The 20,453-nt window shown below is 28.7% G+C and overlaps 1 protein-coding gene across 1 annotated transcript in view; it reads left to right on the top strand.

Moving 5' to 3' along the window:
* Nucleotides 1-20,453, top strand: part of LOC113548402 (tensin-3-like) — a 134,244-nt gene that overhangs the window by 105,155 nt on the left and 8,636 nt on the right. The window contains 1 exon segment of the mRNA XM_026949266.1: nucleotides 4,039-4,185. Within this exon segment, the coding sequence (XP_026805067.1) occupies nucleotides 4,039-4,185 (147 nt within the window).

Raw genomic sequence — 20,453 nt, 5'->3', positions numbered from 1 at the left:
GATGTACCTATAAATAGAAATTCGTGCAATCAGTTTCTGAAATTATTAAATTTTATAAAAATACAATTATGCTATATGCTATAGTTATGCTTAAAGTATAAAATATTAAATATATATAGTATATTGCTTATTATACTTGGAGAATTCTTACAAGTTATAAAATCCTAATCGATTCATATTGAAACTATGATTTTAAAATAATCGTAACTCATAATTCACAAGCCCAAGCATTTGAAAGTATGATGGTATTTATTTATACTTGAAAATTAAAAAATTAGAATTTGAATAAATGCATGATTTATTAATAAAGAATACAATAGGGGTGAGCATGATTGACAAATCACTCTGTATACACGCACTTTACAATACTATAGTGTACAAAAGTTGAAATTCTCCACGCGCGGTACCAGACTATCCAACGGTATACTACGGTAGTAGCAGAGACGGTAGCTTACGATTTCCGTTCACTACATAAGTTTATATGTATAGTCCGTGTATGTGCATATGTACGCATGAACACCTAAAGGGCTCAAACCCTTCTGCCTATGCTCACACCACATATTATAATAGACCATCCGCGTCTGAGAATATTCAGACCAAGTGCATATTTCATCCCCATCTCGTTCTCCCTATCGTCGCCTTTTCCTCTTGCCTTTGAGTACATAAAAATGATAGGTATTTTTTTAACTCATCTTCCACCTCGCCGTTTCATCAGTGGCCGAGATGACATGGAATAGGGGGAGGCAAAGACGGAAATAAATCGCATTCTATGTATACTTTATAATATATATTTATTTGTATATGCAAGTTTACCGCGTGACAATAATCCATATACATGAATAATGTATAGGTACAGAAACTTGCGTTTTTCCTAACCTTTGCACATGTATATATAATATTATTTATTATTATCATTATCATTATTATAAGTACGTCTGCATATATCAAAATTTTATGACCACGAAAATCTGTTGAGTTGCATTTGCATATATTTTGTTATTGTGCGTTTTATATTTTGTCATAAGTTTTAGGTGTTTTAGCAACTGGAACGAATAACTAGAAAAGGTAAACGGCACATGAAGATACTGAATCGTAGGATAGAGAAAGAGGATAAGTACACTGAGTAAAGACATATTGAGTGTTTAAATTTCTAAAAATAATTGTTTTACTCGTAATATTTGCATAGCGAAAACTTATGAGTGACGAATAATACCCCTGTTGTAGAATAGAGGAGAAAAATAAAAAATGTATTACCTTCAATTCAATAATTATTTGATTTCTTTCTTCTGTAATTTATAATAATTCTATAATTTACAAAAAATCTAAGTTAAAATAATTTCTTTACACTTCTACTCGTTTACAATAGAAAACATTTTTTTATAAATACTTCTACGAATTTCAAGTACATAAATGTTAGATACAATTGAGATACTTTTATAGATAATTGTCGCAAACGATTTTTCAGCAGTCTCCTATGAATAACGCCTAACGTTAATTCCCAGAAAACATCCTTTCCAACAGCTTTTCTAAGTCAAAAAGCTCTGCAATCAGCCGTACTAATATGTTCACTATTTGGATTCAAAATTTCATGATACTTTATAATTATGCTTAAATGATGCTCTAGAGTCTAGATGGACGAAATGATAATATCGCATCCGTATTGTAAGCCGAAATATGTTATCGTCACAATGCCAAATAAGCAATTTTTTGAATCATTCGATGACTATTATAGGAAATTAAAATAATTCCAATGCATCTGGATAATAGACACTTAAATATATTTGCTATTTACACTCATTGATACATTTATATACACAATACATTATAAATTATTTTAGACTGATAGAACTATTAGACGATTACTATTTATATCTCATTAATATTTGTATAATATTTGTATAATCATTTTTTATCAAATTAAAAGTTTACGCATACTTTGTTTCCAATTAAGAGAATTATTGCAGGCAGCTTTTTGAGTTATTTCTATAAAATATTATACAATAGTAAAATAAATAGACATGATAACACTCCAAATCAAAAATGATTAAAATATATTACTGGAAATTAATTATTTAAAGTATTCGAAATTTTTATAATTAGGTTATAAAACAATATATTATCATATAATTTAATATATTTTTGTTTTTTTTTCTGTAAATTGTTTACAGTTAATTTAAAGAAATATCGTATTTTCGATAATACCAATTGAAATTAATTTGATATATAACTAATTAATTTTATAGAAATCAAACTTATCTAGAAAGATAAAAATAGTGATGTAATTTATTAAAACCTCGATGAATATTTATATTATAATTAAATTAGCATTAAAAACGTATTAAGAATTTAAGATGAATTTATACAAGCGTTTTTCACAATATCATTAAATCTAGAGGAAAAATATAAAAAATACCTTTCAGCACGTGCCTGTCTATAAGCATTCTTGGTGATACTGTATTATGTACATATAACTACTACATTATGTAGAATGAATGAAATATTTTATTTTTTTAAACTGAAAAAAAAACATCTCCGATGCCGATAAAATGACTACAGCAACGCTCCACTAGTAAGGTGTATTATATTCTCTACATAACTGCTATTTATTTTTTTTTGTTTAAAAAAATTCAAAGCATATTCTGGCATATCACAGCTAGGGGAGCCATGTTTTTACTCTCTTCATTTACGTAATTCAAATTTTTGACATGGTTTCAAGTAAATATAAATTAATATTTAGTTGGATATGATGTTGTAATTGTACGGGTTTCAACATTTTTTTTATAACGGCAAATACGATTTACACATTGGTCAGAGGTCGTGTTTTATAAATAAGTCAACACAAGCAAAAATAACGATTACAATTCTCTTGATAACGTTTAATTTAAAAATATTTTTAGTAATAAGTATTTATTCATTATTTGGACAAATTGGAGCAAAATTTCGTTAGTCAGTACACATCATTTTCAATAATCGATAAAATGATGAATTTCAACTATATTTAAGCATACATAATACATATGTGTTAACATTAAATACAATTTAATTTTAATTTTTTTTGTTTTCATGTATTTATTTACAATTAATTAAAATAGTTTTCAAATACATTTTGGAATAAATGTATGCTGAGTATTACATTTCAATTGTGGTTCCTTAAAAAGCTTTACATAAAAACATAAAACACTTTACATAACACACAAATGCACTTTGCTATTTTAATTATCTACAACAGTATACTACATTGATACTTTAACATAAAATAGATTTTATGATTCACACAACTGTTATAATTTATTATTAAATGAAACTAAATAATAATAAGTGATACAAAAAAATATTATACTTATGAAACACAAAAGTTTTAATGTTTTAAATCTTATTTTAAACTACAAACATAATTGTTAATAATATTATACATCCACCCCAATTTTGAATTTCAATATGGATTATACTAAAAACAAGTCGTATTAATAACAATAGAATAATTGAGGAAATTTTAGATTATGAATTAATGATTAATCATATTACATAATATTACATATAATGTTTATACAATATCAAACAAGTAAGACAATAATATGATTATGAAGAAATCAGTTCGTAGGTAAATTGGAATTATTATATGTCGTCTGTTGAATCGTGAATCATATTAAATTATACTGCTATTTTATCAGTATTGTAAATTGAATATTTACAGTATACACATTTGGTTTAATATTTATTACCTATGTAATACGACATATACACAATTTGTTTGCTAGTAATACATCCCAATGTGTGGTGTACGTCGGAAGCTGCTGAGATGTATAAGGAAATGAAAATGTCTTCAAATTCAATTTCTACGGCTACTTAGCATGGTTTTCGATCGCATTGGTATTATCAACGACACCAGGAAATTAGTTCATTTCCTGCAGCAGAATCTACCCACTCGTTTCACTTCCGGACACTTCCTAGCTAATCTGCAACCCTTTTTTATATAAACAAAAAACCAAAAACCCTAAAGAGTTTTTTTAATAATTTTTTATTCAACTCTCATTTCAGGAGGTTTTAATGGCTCACGGACTCAGGAGAGTTTCGTACGCTACGTGCGATCCGGGTTGTAAACAGTTTTGTTTCCTGGCCAGACAGCCTGGTGGTCATATCAACAAACAGTACTGTCATTTGTTCGTTACAAAGACGGCTGAACAGGTAGATATATCATTTATATTTATATTTACTTTTACGTTTCACATTTTTTTTCTACGAATTAAATCACATTACAAAAATGGGGTGAGTGTAAACGTCACGGACTTCGTGGTGTGCAATAAAACAACATTGTACTTGACAAACGAGTTACGATTTCTCCATCGGTGTCAGTAGAAATTAATGCTTACATTTCACGTCCCCGGTGACGTAAGTGGGCTCAAGTGGACAGAAAGCAAGAGTTGACATAAGAATAAAAAGAGCAAATTGAAATTTGTTTGTGATTCGTTTTTAGTTTTGTTTAAGTTGGCAGACACTGTGACGTATATATCAAACTGTTCACGCGCGTAGCAATGTACTAAAATTGCATACACAGTGCGCCGGCTTGCTGATTATCAATTAATTTAAATACATTTTTAATTGAAACTAATAAAAATTTTAAAATGTTTCACTATATTTTTGTTTACCAATTTAATAATATTTTTCTAATTCATTTGGAATTACAGATATAAATAACAATTGTTTAATTATTGATGTGCGACTGTGACAAAACATTTGAAATTCGACATTTAATTTTTTCAATTATTTAACTTTAAAATGATCAAATATTTTAAAATAAATTTAAATGGTATAAAATTAAATTAACTAATATTTGAAAAAAAATTACACTGAAAATAAACTACACAGTTTTTACAAAATTTGTCATAAAATTGATTTGTTTTAAATGAAATATAATTTGTTTCCCGAGAAACAAAATTTTGATTAAACAAATAGGCGACACGCGATTCCGCAAAAGAATGTATATCAATGACACAAAAATGACCTTTTTATCTATAAAAAATCTATCAATTGCGTCGTGTATCAACTCTGCTGAATATTTGTTAATTATTTATTTTAAAAATAACAACATTTTAAATGTTTAACAATAATCATAAAAACAGCAAAAATAAAAAAAAATGAAATTAAAAATATATATATAACAATATTTTTTGATTATAAATTAAATAATAACTTTGATAGATTCATTTATATGAAACTGGAATCAAACCACTATTTAAAAAAAAATTTAATTGTAAAAAAAACAAATCACTAGTACCTATTTGAGTTATATTATTTTATCATTTTAACAAATTTTACAATGCATTTAATTGTTTTTGTTTTTTACCATAATATATGTATAACTATGTTATATTGTCAGTTATGGACGACAATATTTGAATTATTTTTTGAAATGTTTTTATGTAAATTAAAAAAAAATACATTTACTATCATGGTAAATTGGGTGTATGGTTTACACAATTTTATTACTTTTTAGTATCACTTTAGTAACTTGATCATGTAAATAAGACCTATTGGTTTTAATAATCACTAGGGCTTGGAAGTTAATGACCTTAAAAACATTAAAATATGCAAACATGACATAAAAATTACAAAAAATGTCCTTAAAAATTAAATAAAAAAATTAATATAAAAAATAATATTCACTACAACATGACAATGACGAATGTAATCGGTGAGATAAAAACGGATAGGTACTAATCTTAGTCCGTGGTAATTTCAAAGTTTTAAATAAGTTATCGGCATAAGACGAGAATCAATAAGAAGTGAACTAATATGAAATCAGTAAAAATTACTAAAAATGTCAAAAAATAAATTAAAAAGTAATGAACACCTAAAAATGCAAAATAAAAATTAGTTATTCAGATTCACAAGCTAATGAAACACATTTGTGGCCAGGAGAGCATCGTCTAAAAAGTTCCAAAAAACAATGCAAAATGCATCAACTTCCGAACCCTAATAATCATTATTAATAACAAATTTGTAAATTGTATTGAATCAGCAAATTTTACTACCAGGTAAACCTTAAAAATAGACCTACAATAACGCGATAGGAAATATTAAACCTACCAAAGGTAAATACATCAGTAACATTCCTTCCACCTGGTATAACATTATTCATGTGTATTTCTTATGTATTACTATTAATAATAAATTATGTAAGTACAATGTGTAAATAATAAATATAAACACGTAACACAAAATGCATAAAAAATATTTTTTATAATCTGATTTATAAGATGTAAATGATTAAATTTTACGAGAAGCTGGTCCAAACGCACGGTGCTGTCCATCGCGACTAAACCCTTGTAGGTTGGTGGTACAGGTGAGATAATTAACTTTCTCCACACGTGTACTCACATTATAGTATAATGTACCTAATATACAGTGTACATAATATAATCTCCAATTGAGCTGTTTCAGCTTTCATATCCACGACACCCGACGACGACTTTGCGATTTGATTGAAACGTTCTTTTTCGCAAAGACTTTTGTCCGGATTATACGATAAACGTGCCTCACTCGCCTTTATATTAGTGTGAAGATTCTTGTTGTTATATTTTTTACTAGTATTTGGCAACAATCCGCCATTAGTTCATGTCTCACCATGATAAAAAAAAATAGACGATTTACAAGCAACTTTAGTATATTAAGCGACAATGATTTGTATACATGTCGCAGTATAATAACGCTTTATACATCACTCGCGTCATGATCACGTAAAAACCATACCGTGGATGTCCGACTTACACTTTTTCTATACCCTTATCTTATAACCCTCATTGATTTTTTTCTTAATCAACTTTATCAACTTACAGTCCGTTATATTAGTTACCTGAAATTTGAATCAATAAAATATGCGTACCATCAATCGTGATCTCATTTGCTATCATAGAACTACAATTTTTAAAGCACCGCATAACAATAATAAGTAAAATTTGTGTTTATGGATTCATAATTCAGGATAGAGGCTATCCTACCTCACCACAGTTACTAAAAAAATTCACATCAATAGCATGCATTAATAAGCATACCAAAGTCTTTAGTGAAATTAACTTTACTTTATTATACAAATAGAATAAGAAAATAAAAAATTACATTTTCTACCGGAAATTAAGCCAAACTATTACTGGAATTTTCGAAATCTAAGGTCGTATCCGCTTCATTGGGTTATTACATTAAAAATAAATGTTAACTACGTGGTAAATTATTTACCGCGCTTATGTATAATACTTAATGCTAGACAACTACAATTCTGTACACTAAACTAATACCACGCGAAGTGACACATAAAGAATTTTACCAGTGAAAAAACAAGTCATTGCATTATTACTTAAATATTTATATATGTATATATATATATATATATATAAGAACGAGACGTATGTCGAATACTGGTGTATATTCAAGGATTAGTCGACCGCCTCAAACTCCGTTGTGAGACGATAATATAACGAACTGGTGAATACATACATAATATATAAGTTCATATATGGTGGGTTGTGGGTATATTAATTGTATAGTTTTTCACATGAAAAATACGAATAAAATAAGATATATAACGCGAATACAAATAAAAGTCGCGTTGAATATATTATAGAACTTAAAGCGATCCATTTCTACTACAGTATGTATACTATATATAATATATATAACTATCGTGATTCGAATTTTGCCTCCCCCCTTCCTATTTTGTTTACTAATATTTTATACTTTATTTTTACAAATAAACACTACCGCCGCACGCGGAATTACCATTGTGGTACTCGAAGGCAACCATCATAAGCATGACCAACAAAAACATAAAAAATAATAGTGATAATAAACATGACTCGGGTTTCTTTAATAATACGATTTCCGGTCTAGTCACGGAGTTAAAAACGACTCCGGTTTACTTTTGATTAGAAACGGCGTGATGCGAATTGTTATGGCTATGCTAAAACATTTAAGCCGTTTTGCCAAATATTTACCAAACGGAACGATAAACAAATTTTGTTTATTTGGTTGTATTATAATAGACACACCGCGGGCGAGAAATCATTGCTTCCTGCAAGTGCTCATTAAAATTATATAGAAAACGAGCGCGCTTGTGTTTTTAACGAGTTATGGTACACTAAATAATCACGTCCCGTGTGCCGCTCTAACCGTAATGGGTTGCCAGTAGATTTATAAATTTGTTAAGCTTCTAAGTGGTTGATAACATCATTGAATGTTTGCATTTCCCCAGAATGGTAGTTAGTATAAATGAACTATAATAAAACTCAAAGTTTTATAAAAAACAATATTACAACTAACTATAAAAAATATATAATTTGCTCTTTAAAAACACGAAAACATTTCATAAAACTAATTTTAAAAAAAAAGAATCTAGTTCCTAATCATTTTCCAAATTTCAGTTTGTACATTCAACTTATTTATAATTTGTATATATAATCATTTTATTTTTAAATTATCAAGTCTATAAAATATTAAGTATAATTGTTTTGTAAATTAATATTTGTTTTGTTTTAAATTATACTATTGTGCATCATGCCCATTTATTAATATTAATATATAATAAATAAATAAATAACAGTACTAAAAAGATGACCAAAATTCAAACCATAATCATATATACCTATACTGTTTAGTAGTTTCTTTAGTAATTACATAGGAATAAATATAAGTAGATACATTACCAATTTTATAATAAACTGGTATAAATAAGAAATTAAATGACTTAAATTGCTATTACTATCGTGTTATTGTTATTATTATTGTACATTTTTGTTAAGAAACAAATATTTCAGTTATATATATATATAATATAAACACGATACACGAAAGAAATTTCAATTTGAGTTCATTTTAATATGACTCATATTATATGAGGATACTCCAAAGGTACGGATAGTTGCTGTTAAGTTAATACAAACTTTAATGTAGACAAAATATAAAAATGATTTACCTTATTTTTCCCATTCTAGACCTTTTATGTTTTGTTATCGTAATGCTAAATAAAATAATATAATTCCATTCGACAAAAAAAATTCTATCGAAGTCTTATGCTACGAAATCGAATTTAAAATGCTAGGAGTATACAGCCCTATTGTCTATACAGTGTCTCGAATTCCATTATAATTTCAGTATATCATAGATTATATCATTTTTAGTAAGTCTTATTTTTCAGACCTTGAAATAAGTCTCTTTAAGATCTGATTCGAGATTATTTTATTACAATACTAGCCGTTAATTGTAGATGAAATAATAATAACAAATTTATAATAAGCAATAATCTTTGAAGTCAATTTTAAAATTATCATGAAAAACAATTTATTTAATTTCGAGTATACATCTAATATACACTTTAAATAAGTATAATATACCAACCCACAAAAATAACACGAATTTCAATCAAATAATATATTTTTATAACAATTATGTGCATTCTTATATACGTAATACTCATGTTATTATACAACATTTTTATATTACTACCTAATAATTAATGTATTCGAAAAAGTACTACACAGTAAGTTTAAATAAATTAAAGTACCTATTCAAGATCCGTTTTCATTGGTTATGGATGGATGTTTAAAAAATACTTTCAAAAAAGTCTATTCACATAAAAAGTGCATAAATAACTTTAAGGAAGTGAACAACATTAATAAGTTTTTAAATGTCCCTTCTTTGGAAGTAAATACGACGAGCAAACTTTTTAACTATTCAGAAAGATATATATACAAAATATAAATGTCCAAACTCGTATTCGCAACAAATTGAAGTACAAAAAGATCTGACATGATGTATCACATGGAATTTTCCCGGGTCTCTATTATCACCCAAACGTATCGGACTGAACGTGAAAAACGACAATGAAATTCGGCATTACATTGTGTATAACAACAAAAAAGAGGCCATCATCCCTGGGGGAATCAAATAGAAGTGACAATTTTTTATCTTATATTTTTTTTATTCAATCTCCAAATTTCAATTTGATCGTCACGCGTATCTAAAACGGAGAAATCAGAGAACGGCGCAACGTGTAAACGGACCCATCGTCCGCAACGTCACAATGATTGATATCTACGCAAACTATTCAACGACAATTCAAAATAATAAAAGTACACTATGTGTACTCTGATTAGACTCAGCTAAAGCTTAATTTTATGCTTATCGTTCAAGTTTAAATTCCATCATAACATGTAGATACGTATTATCTTCGTCATTTTTCAATAGATATTCTAACTCATTACTTTTTATAACCCGGTTTTGACTCAAAACGGGATTGAACTATATGCATGCTATTTATCTGACATAAGTGTAGATCTATAAATTATAATAGTTCATTCTCAGTTCATCATTACTCGTTAGTTGTTACTACGATATTTCATATATTTTAAAGTAGTATTGGTTAATTGTTGACTTAATACACATACTAGTTACTATACGTATGCTTATTTTACGATTTCGTATTAATTTAATGTAAGAGGTTCTTTGTAATTTTTACAACAATAGTCCGTATTTAGTAGATAGGTAAATATATAAAGGCAATTATTTGTATATTCATTTTAAGTTCAAATCTGGACGAAATAACTAAGTAAAACAATAAATAACAATGTTTTTTATGTTATTATAATTTAAAAATATTATTTGTGGGAACTTAAAACTTTTACATTTTCTTAAACTATAAACTTTTACTTTTTACTTTTACATCTACATTATATTATTATGAATTTTTCTACACGCAATGACATTTTATTCATTTTATGATATTATTATTATCGGTTTTACAGTTAATACAGAAAAATTTTATTAAATTTTGAATTATAGTTAATATAATATGGTATAAACATTAAATTATTTTAACTATTAAATACTAATAATTAAATAAATGCAATATTTTTCGAAAAATTGTGATCAATAGAAATGTAATACTAAAAATTAAATTAAAGTTTTTAATAGTTATATCACGAAATATATTTAGTGACAGACCGTCTCCGTTTAGAATCGTTTTTCGTATGTATAATGATATATCATTAAATTCAAATTTAACACACTCATAATAGTATTCCACTAAAAACCTAACGTACAAGAGAGCGGTTTTCAACAATTTTCCTAATAGTTCTGACTAATGTTTATAGAAACTAGTTCTTTTATTTTTTTTATGTTTTTTGCAGAACAGGACTTGAAAATGTATTAAAATTACAAATTTTAATGCAATTTACAATAATAAATTATGTTCTCATCTTTAAAATTGACATTCCTTTACTAATTATTTCTGTGTCTAAAATCAAAATTGTAATTAAAAATTGTATTTTCCTTAAAATATTTTATGAAACTGAGGAAAAATATGATTTAGGATTTTAATAAGTACAAAAAATGTTTATAAACCATCTTATACATATTTTAACTAATAATGACTACAGCTACCGTATCTGTGTGTACCTATATGGCTATATGTACATAAGTATAACAACTGTACACGGGGATATCATGGTAATAATATATCAAACCATAAACGAACAAATTTTTATCGGACCCAAAACGATGACGTGTATAATAGTGAAAAAAAATAAACAAATAAATCGTGGAAAACCGGTCGGCTACGCGACGTCCAAAATCAAAACGAGACCACTGCTATGACGAACCCTTCGCCGCCACTGCGACAGCGACCGAGTTTCCTTCGCGTAGGTCGTAATTATTACACTCATACACACACAACCAACAATGAAGGTGATGTCTGCTGCCGGCGATTACCATTCTCGTCCTACTCGTCCTTTCCCCTTCCATATTACATATATAGATATATTATTATTATTGTTATAATATATCATAAGGTATGTACGCGTTCGGTATATAATTACTGGTTTAAATGTGTGTATAATATGTTTTTGTGTATAATATTCCAGTATGCGCTGTATGTTATATATCTATATATAGTATTATTATTGTACACATACCGCCTTACAAGTCGTCCAGCGACATGGGCTACCGGTATTTTATTATGTTATTTTTTTTTTTTTATTACTATTATTCATTGACCGTCTCTCTAGCGTCAAAGTAACCCGATCATTAAATTCGTTCAACGGCGCATCATAAATTCCGGGTGCATATTAATTATAAATTATAATTAATACTCCAGCAATCAATCCCGCGCGTTATTTGCGTTATCGTTTTTTTCTTAAAAACAAAATGTGTATGATTATGTCTCTGTACATTTTTTTTAGCGTTTATAAATTATTTGAAACCGTTAACGTACATGACTGTTAAAAATAAGCTACTACAGAAACACAATTTAGAGAGTTTTGGTCGGCTTTACATGTTATTTTTTTTTTTTTGTCTTTCTAATATGATGTTTGACAACTGCGTACACATAATCCGAACTCCATCATTTTTAAACTTCGTTCGATGATTATACTGATTATATTACTGTATCGTATCACAGACCGATAGCGGTGACATATGTTGAGAATATCCGTGGTATTTAACACATTCCATAAAGATTTTATAATTTTGTAACATATGGATATACTATTATAGACAATATTATTCTCATAAAAAATATCCATTATAGACAATATTCAAAAAATCCTATGATTAAAATAATACATTGAGACAATAGCAAATTCAGTATGTATATTGTCTATATTCATATAATGAAAGGATTATGAACAACTACAAAAACTAGTAATAATACTATTATAGATACCTACTATTTGCAACGTACAACAACAATAAATATACGATGATGTCTACGGCAATAATATCACTAAGTATTAAAGTCGAATCTAAGTGGTGAATACCTACCTACAACCAGAGCTAACTTAGCTAAGGATTTGAGGTGATACCACGAACTCTAAAAACAGGACCGAATTAACTAAAATTAGAATTTTTTAGATAAATTTTTATATTTAACAAGTAAATCTTAATGATTTATTGTGAAAATAACACCTTTTTCAATACATTTTTATACTTAAAAAAAAAAAAATTACAGCGCTTATAGCAAATCTAGTAGCGACTATTAGATATGCGAGTAAACGAATCGTAGGCTTGATGGTAGTTCTAAACTATTTTCCAGTCCAACTATAAATAATATAACTCAATAGAGTTCCGGTGACGAGTCGTAAATCGTGACTGTTCGAACTTCGAAACAAAGGAGTTTTTATATTTGCGGTGTGTGAAAGTTACTTTTCTACTTTTAAATTGTTCTCCGTATGTACTTGATACTAATAGTATCAAATTCTAGTAACAACATTTAAAAAAAAAAATAGTTTGTAAACTAAAATTATGCAAAATTTTTTATCTGAAATATAAAGTGATTAAAATTTATTTTATTAGCATTAGAATTAGTTTTTTTTTTCATTGAACAAAAGAAACATCGGCTACAAGGCCATTAATTATAGTATTACATTATTATTTTTTTTTTAGAATTTTATTTTAATATCTTAACAAAATGTTAGTAATTTTTTTTTATGTAGTAAAAAAAATTTAATCATAAAGAACATTTCGCTATTGCGCATATTTTTTTTTTCTATACACAATTATATTTTTTAAATATGTAAGTATACCAATTTAAACTATTAATATCACAAACTTGTTTACACCATTCTGTGATATGTGCCTACGTTTATAAATTAATAAGTATTGTATGTATTTTTTACGGCATAAATTAGTTCAACCCACCGAATTAATTAATTACTTACCGATAATATTATAAAATTTGTAGTATACTATAAACTGATAAAATATATTTAGAAATGTATGATTATCTACACATTTTTTCCCTTTGCTTAGAACCGTTTTTCATAGACAAAGATTATTGAGTTCAAATTTAACATACTCGTTACAGTGGCCCTCACATTATCAAGATATACTCGAAACGGAAAAAAATATAATATTATATTTAAGCAGAGTAGGTTCTCAACTTTTTTTTGAGATAACCTTTTGAAACTTATGAACCAACGTTCAAACAAAAAAATCTTCGGTTATAGCTCTCATGACCCCAAATCCGACCTTGCAACCTACATGCTATTAATCGAAATGTCCATATTATAATATGTGTTACCGTTATACATATATATTTCACTACAACAAATTCTGATCGTTCATATCATAATAAAATAATAATACCCAAACCGGCTTTTTGCTTTTAATGTACTTCAGTAAACGTGCTGCTAATATAGCCTGAAACGCGCGTTTGTTGTTAGTTAATATGTTATTATTCTTACGTTATAATTGTATAAAAGAATAACTTGAATGACCAGAAGCATATTTAAATGCATCCACTCAGTAGCCGTGCTTTAGAAAATAAGTAATAAAAACACCGATAGTTGTACGGCCTCCGTTACACCGTAATATCAAATTTCATTGACAACATAAAAAAACCCACCATCACCCAACTACTGGGGATATTTATGATTTTATCGTCACTGTATATTTTAAATCTTAATTCGATCAAACGTAATCTAATCATTGAGGTCATTAATACAATACAATTGAAAACGATCTAAGTTTTTGAATGAATGATGATGTTCCTATTTAATTAAACAATGGTAGCTATATAAACGTAAATATATTGTAAATTGTTATCTGTAATTTAGTTTTCTAAAAAACAAACATTTCACACGCTAATTATTTGTGACCTGATAAATAATATACATTTTAATAATTTCAAACTGTGAGTCACAACTCAAAATAATTTATACTCCATTTATAAACTAGCCCAAACCAAATTTTAAAATCTATTAAACTATTAACAACATAAATAAATATTACCAGAAAAAACAAATTTTGTCCACTGATGAAGTATAATTTGGAAGACTTTAATAGTAATTGTAAATATTTCTTGAAGGCTCTGAATAATTACTTCAGATATGTAATTACTAATTAATATTATAAATACTTATGCTGGGTTGCATAAACGATCACTAAACATTTAATGATTCAATAATGAGCTATGGGTCCCTTAAACATGACTTAGTGGCCCGTGATTGGTACATTTGATTTTAATGAACCATTAAATTAATCAATTTTTTATGCAACACGACATAATATAGTATATTTCCGTTACGATTAAAAATACAAGGTAACCTAATTAAAAACGTGATAACTGCTAGCAGACTTTAAAAATAAATATTTTTATCCTAAACGATGTCAAGTTATTTAGTTTCGAAATAATTACACAATATACTTGTTTTAAACATATTACATTCAAGACGTAGACGTGCTTGTTTTTGTTTTCTGAATACTTAAAATTAATTTTATGTTAAAATATGATGGTATATTTAAACTATCTTGAGCTATAATCAAACACTTCGGGATTTTAGACGTTCGGGACGAATAAATGTTAATGCCATAATTGATCATCTGACCACGTACCTATTATTACATTTTTTCACTAAGAATTTCGTCCTTTTAACACGACACACCACAGAAACCACACGTCATTCATCATGTATTGTATAATATTATCGCGTTTTGAGTCTCGTCCCAAATGCACTGACTGCGCAGTCTCGCCCACCCGTCGTTTTTGTGTATAAAACGCGTTACCTACCCGAGTCGATACACATTTGTATTATTATTTTCACACAACAATAATACATACACATTAATTTTGTATTAGTTTTTCCACAATAATAGTATACATTGTGTACTATATAGGTATACATTCTTGTAGCGGGCACATACCTAACACGAATGCCTCTAAACGAAAAACCATTCATGAAAAAACGCTCACGGACCGTTCCGGATAACGATTTTATTGTTCAACGTATACGTACCTACATATACATTTTTGTATGTATGTATGTATACATATTTTTTTTCTAACCAGACACTAGTTAATGTAGTTGCCTACACAATAATATACACTTCACATACTTATGGCGGTATGAAAAGACCGTGTTCACCGTCGGTATTTGTGGTCACCACAGCTGAACCGACAACACATTATATACATAATATGATAATATACATATATTAAATAATAACCTGCGTGTACAAAACTCGTCAAGTGTTTATGTTTACGTGTTGTTTGTGTGTTGCACACATATATAGTTATAAAAAATTACTTTTGAAAAAACATGAAAGATAATAACAACTCTAATATATCACGTGTGTTTTTAACTTGTGCGTTTCGGTGTGTTTGACGTTATACCTACCTACGCCATGTATTTAACTCGAATTTAACTAACCCATGCTGTAAAATCGTGTATACCGGATACGACACACGTTAAGGATTCGCTCATATATGAAAACCTGCGACACAGAAATGGTCAATCGGTTGCCATAACATAAAATATAAATGTGTATGATAACTATTTTTCAAAATCAATCAAATCAATTATTTAGTGAAATGTTATACATATATAAGCAATAAGTATATTATAACATTTATAACGATTGTGTATAATTTTTTCGTGTGTTTAAATCAGTTAATGATATTTATGAATGTACGCATGAAAATTACCATGTAATTTTGGCTGTAATTTTACAAATTATCAACACATAGACTATAAATATAATCTTGTTTCAAAAAATAAATCGTTAATGTATTCGCTAACTAGTGTCTAGTTTATAACTAACTAGATACTATTCATACAATTTAGCATTAAAATAACAGGTTTTAATCATTTTCCACCACGGCGTATATCTGATTATTCTGATTAATATTATAATTTTCTCCGTTGCTTCAGAAACAGATGAACTTATATTGATATATTTATTGAACACTAAAATAAAAAAGAAATGATATCACTCAGTTTAGAGAGTATTAAAATATGAAACTGAGACCATTGTTTTTATTATTATTATTTTGTACAAAGATTGACGCATATAATCTTTTTTATCTATTATATTAATAGTTTCTTGAAGTGTTGTATCATAAATATGAAAATTTTATGTTTAATCGTGTGAAAAAACAAACTTCTTCGAATTCAAATAGAAAACTGTCATTGCGTGTTTGAGTGTATTATGGGCCTATATACTTTAAATAGGTAGGTATAGGAAAAAATTAGAAACACAAAATTGCGGTCTTATGGTTGCAGTAGGTACCACGCAAAACTAATATAATCACGCGCTCTCTTCTGTATATGTATCAACGCAAAAATAAAATAAAATTCAAGATATAAACAAAACAAAACTGCAATGTTGGATGATGTAAGTATCGCCAAATACTTAATTTTTCGATAATTTTCTTTCATCCGCCTATTGTTAAACCACCAATTTTTAAAAAAATTGTTCGATTTTCGTTAATGATAAAATGTATATGTATGATAATTTCAAGACAAATCATCATAATAACATATCGGTTATTGAGTTCAGAAAACAAATTGCTGCTAACTTGCAAACCAAAGTTGCTGACACAGTGAATAATAATATAATTGGACGTTCAATTATTTTTTAAACTGTTTATCGTTCGAATAAATACAGATATCGTGACCAGTGGAACAATAGACGTGATAAAAATATAACAATGCATCTACGGATACTTGAGTTTAACTCTGCACGTATTATGTATAGGCCTGTTAAAAAATCAAAAAAAGAAATATATACAATGATGTTGCTACATTTAACATTTTTCTGCCATAATATGTGAACGTAAATGACGAAATAGTTATTTTGCTAATTTGACATCATTACATTTACGAGAAAACTCGCGGTTAGGTTAGGTTAGGTTCGGTTGTAACGATGCGTAACAATATAATGTATTATTTACGCACCCGGGACGGCATGTCAAAACCGATCGACGTACAGTTCTGACAAACGGGTGAAATTTCGTATTATTTGACTGGAACCAAAAATAAAAATATTGAAGTCTTTTACAATAGGGCGGAAACACGAATAGGACCCGGCGATCGCACGCGTGCGAACGTATAACGAGCGCGCACATGTAGGGTTCATGAATGAACCGAACCTGGCACGAACGCACCTTTCAAACGCCGTGCCGCACGTTTGAACCGGTTGCCGGCCACCGGAGAGGTGATTCCCACAGGCCGGCCGCCCGCCTGCCCACCCGCGCGCCCTACTGTAACCGCGAGAACCGCCGCCGACACTGCCAGGACATGTCAGTAGGTATACGCACCGTCGTCGCTGTGGTGGTGTCGTGTGCGCTTGTCCGTCCGTGTGTGCCCCGTGTGTGTATGTGTACGTGTGTACGCGTTGAATTAATACGCGCGTCGTGCCGATATCTTGTCCAAACGGTGTGTATGTGTGTGCAGTGAGTTGTCGCGCGTGCGTCACCGACCGGACCCGGTGAAAATGGCATGACATGGGCGGCGCGACGGGTTGCCAGCCGGCTTGGACAGGTGTACGATACCGAAAGCTCGCGCACCACAAACCCACCGACGGATGTTGGTCGTTCTCTTGTTCCGGTTGCGGAAGCGTGCAAATGTTACAGGTAATCCTGCTGTCCGCATATAATATTAATATTTTAGTTATTTTTTTAATAAAATAAAATACGAAACATCGTATGTATATACGACGGGATAGCCTACCATTGCCTACCCTGCTAAAATAATAAAAGATTTAATATCTACATATATCTATAGTTTATAATATCTGTACAATCTATGTATCATCTGAAACTTTCGTTATTCACACGTTTTTATACGATGACTACACATATGTATAATATTCCGCACAAACGTCAATACATTTGATACTATTTTATTTTCATTTTAGAATCGCCTGAAAGATTCACCGCGGCTAGTGTGTGGAACGATTTTTTCAAATTGTAAGAACAATATTTGATAAGCTCTTGAAATCGCGTTCGTTGCATTTGTACGACCTTTGCGGATGGCGTTGTTTTTATTTCATTCACTAACTATATAGTTATTGTGTATATACTATACAACTACCGCCGGGGAGAGAAATATAAACACTTCTTCCACAGGTCCAAAAATAACAAGTCCATAGTTATTACATTATTATATAGTCGACCGTTCGCCGTGGAAAAATAAAAATCGATATTCAATAAATACACGCAGATGTTTAATTAAACGCTTTAATGTAGAACCTACTTCAAGTTTACGGCTTTTTTTTTCGTTATTCAGCAGTATACTATAGCAAATTTAATATTATTAAATATATCTACACGGAATACATAAATTTCAATATTATTGTCCTTAAACCATTTTCTTAATAGCTATCCACTTTCAATATTATCTATCTATAACTATTATTAAGTTTGTTATTTGATAACAAATCAAAGAGAAATGTATTAAAAATGCACACGCTAGGTAATATGATAATACGAGGAGACGTGCTACTCAGATTCCCCAAGCAGATGGTCATAATGGTTGACTCATCAGCGTCTAACGACATTCTTTACCATCGCCTAGAGTTTAGTATCATCCGATTTAATTGACAGCATTGTTTTATTTTTATCCTTGCAGTATACTCAGTTTTATTCAGCCACTTTAAAAAACAGTGTCTTGCATAATAATATTATATTATATTTATATTATTTTTATAAAAAAACTAAACAAATAATACTAAATCCGATGAGTTACATTTAATTTAAGAGTATATTTGCGGTAAATATATGTAAAATTTTCCGTTCAGAAGAATCAACTTGGTATTTTTAGCTTTAAAGTTAGAGTGATTTAACTTATTGGCAAATTTAATGTTTAGAACATTATCTCTGCTTGTACGTTGGTTTTTTTTTACAATATTTTAATTCTTAACAAGTGAAGAGTATGTAAAATACTAAAAAATGCTCATATATTGCGTAAAAATTAAAATATTATAAAAACTCAACTTAAAACTACAGATAATATTCACAATTTTAAGTTTCACTCTTATATTAAAACTAACAACATATTGTTAGTTCTTCTTAATGCAAATTGGCTATATTAGACGTGATCAGAGAAATAAAACAAATAGTGCACAGACATCCTCTAAATGATCTGTCTACTTGAAAACAAATATAAAATAAACTATCAAAATCGTAATTTTCCAATACTAGGTATAAGACTTTACAGGAAGGGAGAACAATATGTAGATACATATCATACATAATATAATTTATACCATAAATTATAGATCATTGATCGTAAGTGTCAGAATCCTATTACAATTTTCAAAAGTATTGGAGATTTGTTGATTTTTACATAGGTATTAATTGTATTTAAAACTTGACCAGTCCAACAAGTTTTTAAAAATTAGTTTCACATTTTTTTCTGTTCTAGTAAATTTATAAGTAATAATTCTGCCTTCACAGATTAAACACTATTGCCATATGCTCACAATGCTAGGTAAGGGTCAACATAGGTCATTGTAGTTTAAAAAAATCCTCAACATAAAACCTGTATCTTCCTGAAATACCAAACAGCAATTGGCCAGCCGGAAGCATTCGAGTGCAATGCCATGTAACTTGTGTGAAATAGACGTTTGGATTTTGTGAAAAACGCGTGTTGCGTTCTGATATAGTCTTCCGGCAACATTTTATAATC

This window comes from Rhopalosiphum maidis, chromosome 4 (assembly GCF_003676215.2).
Source record: "Rhopalosiphum maidis isolate BTI-1 chromosome 4, ASM367621v3, whole genome shotgun sequence".
Taxonomy (NCBI): Eukaryota; Metazoa; Arthropoda; class Insecta; order Hemiptera; family Aphididae; genus Rhopalosiphum; species Rhopalosiphum maidis.
Note: the sequence above shows the minus strand (reverse complement) of the source record. Positions and strands in the feature narration are given on the sequence as shown.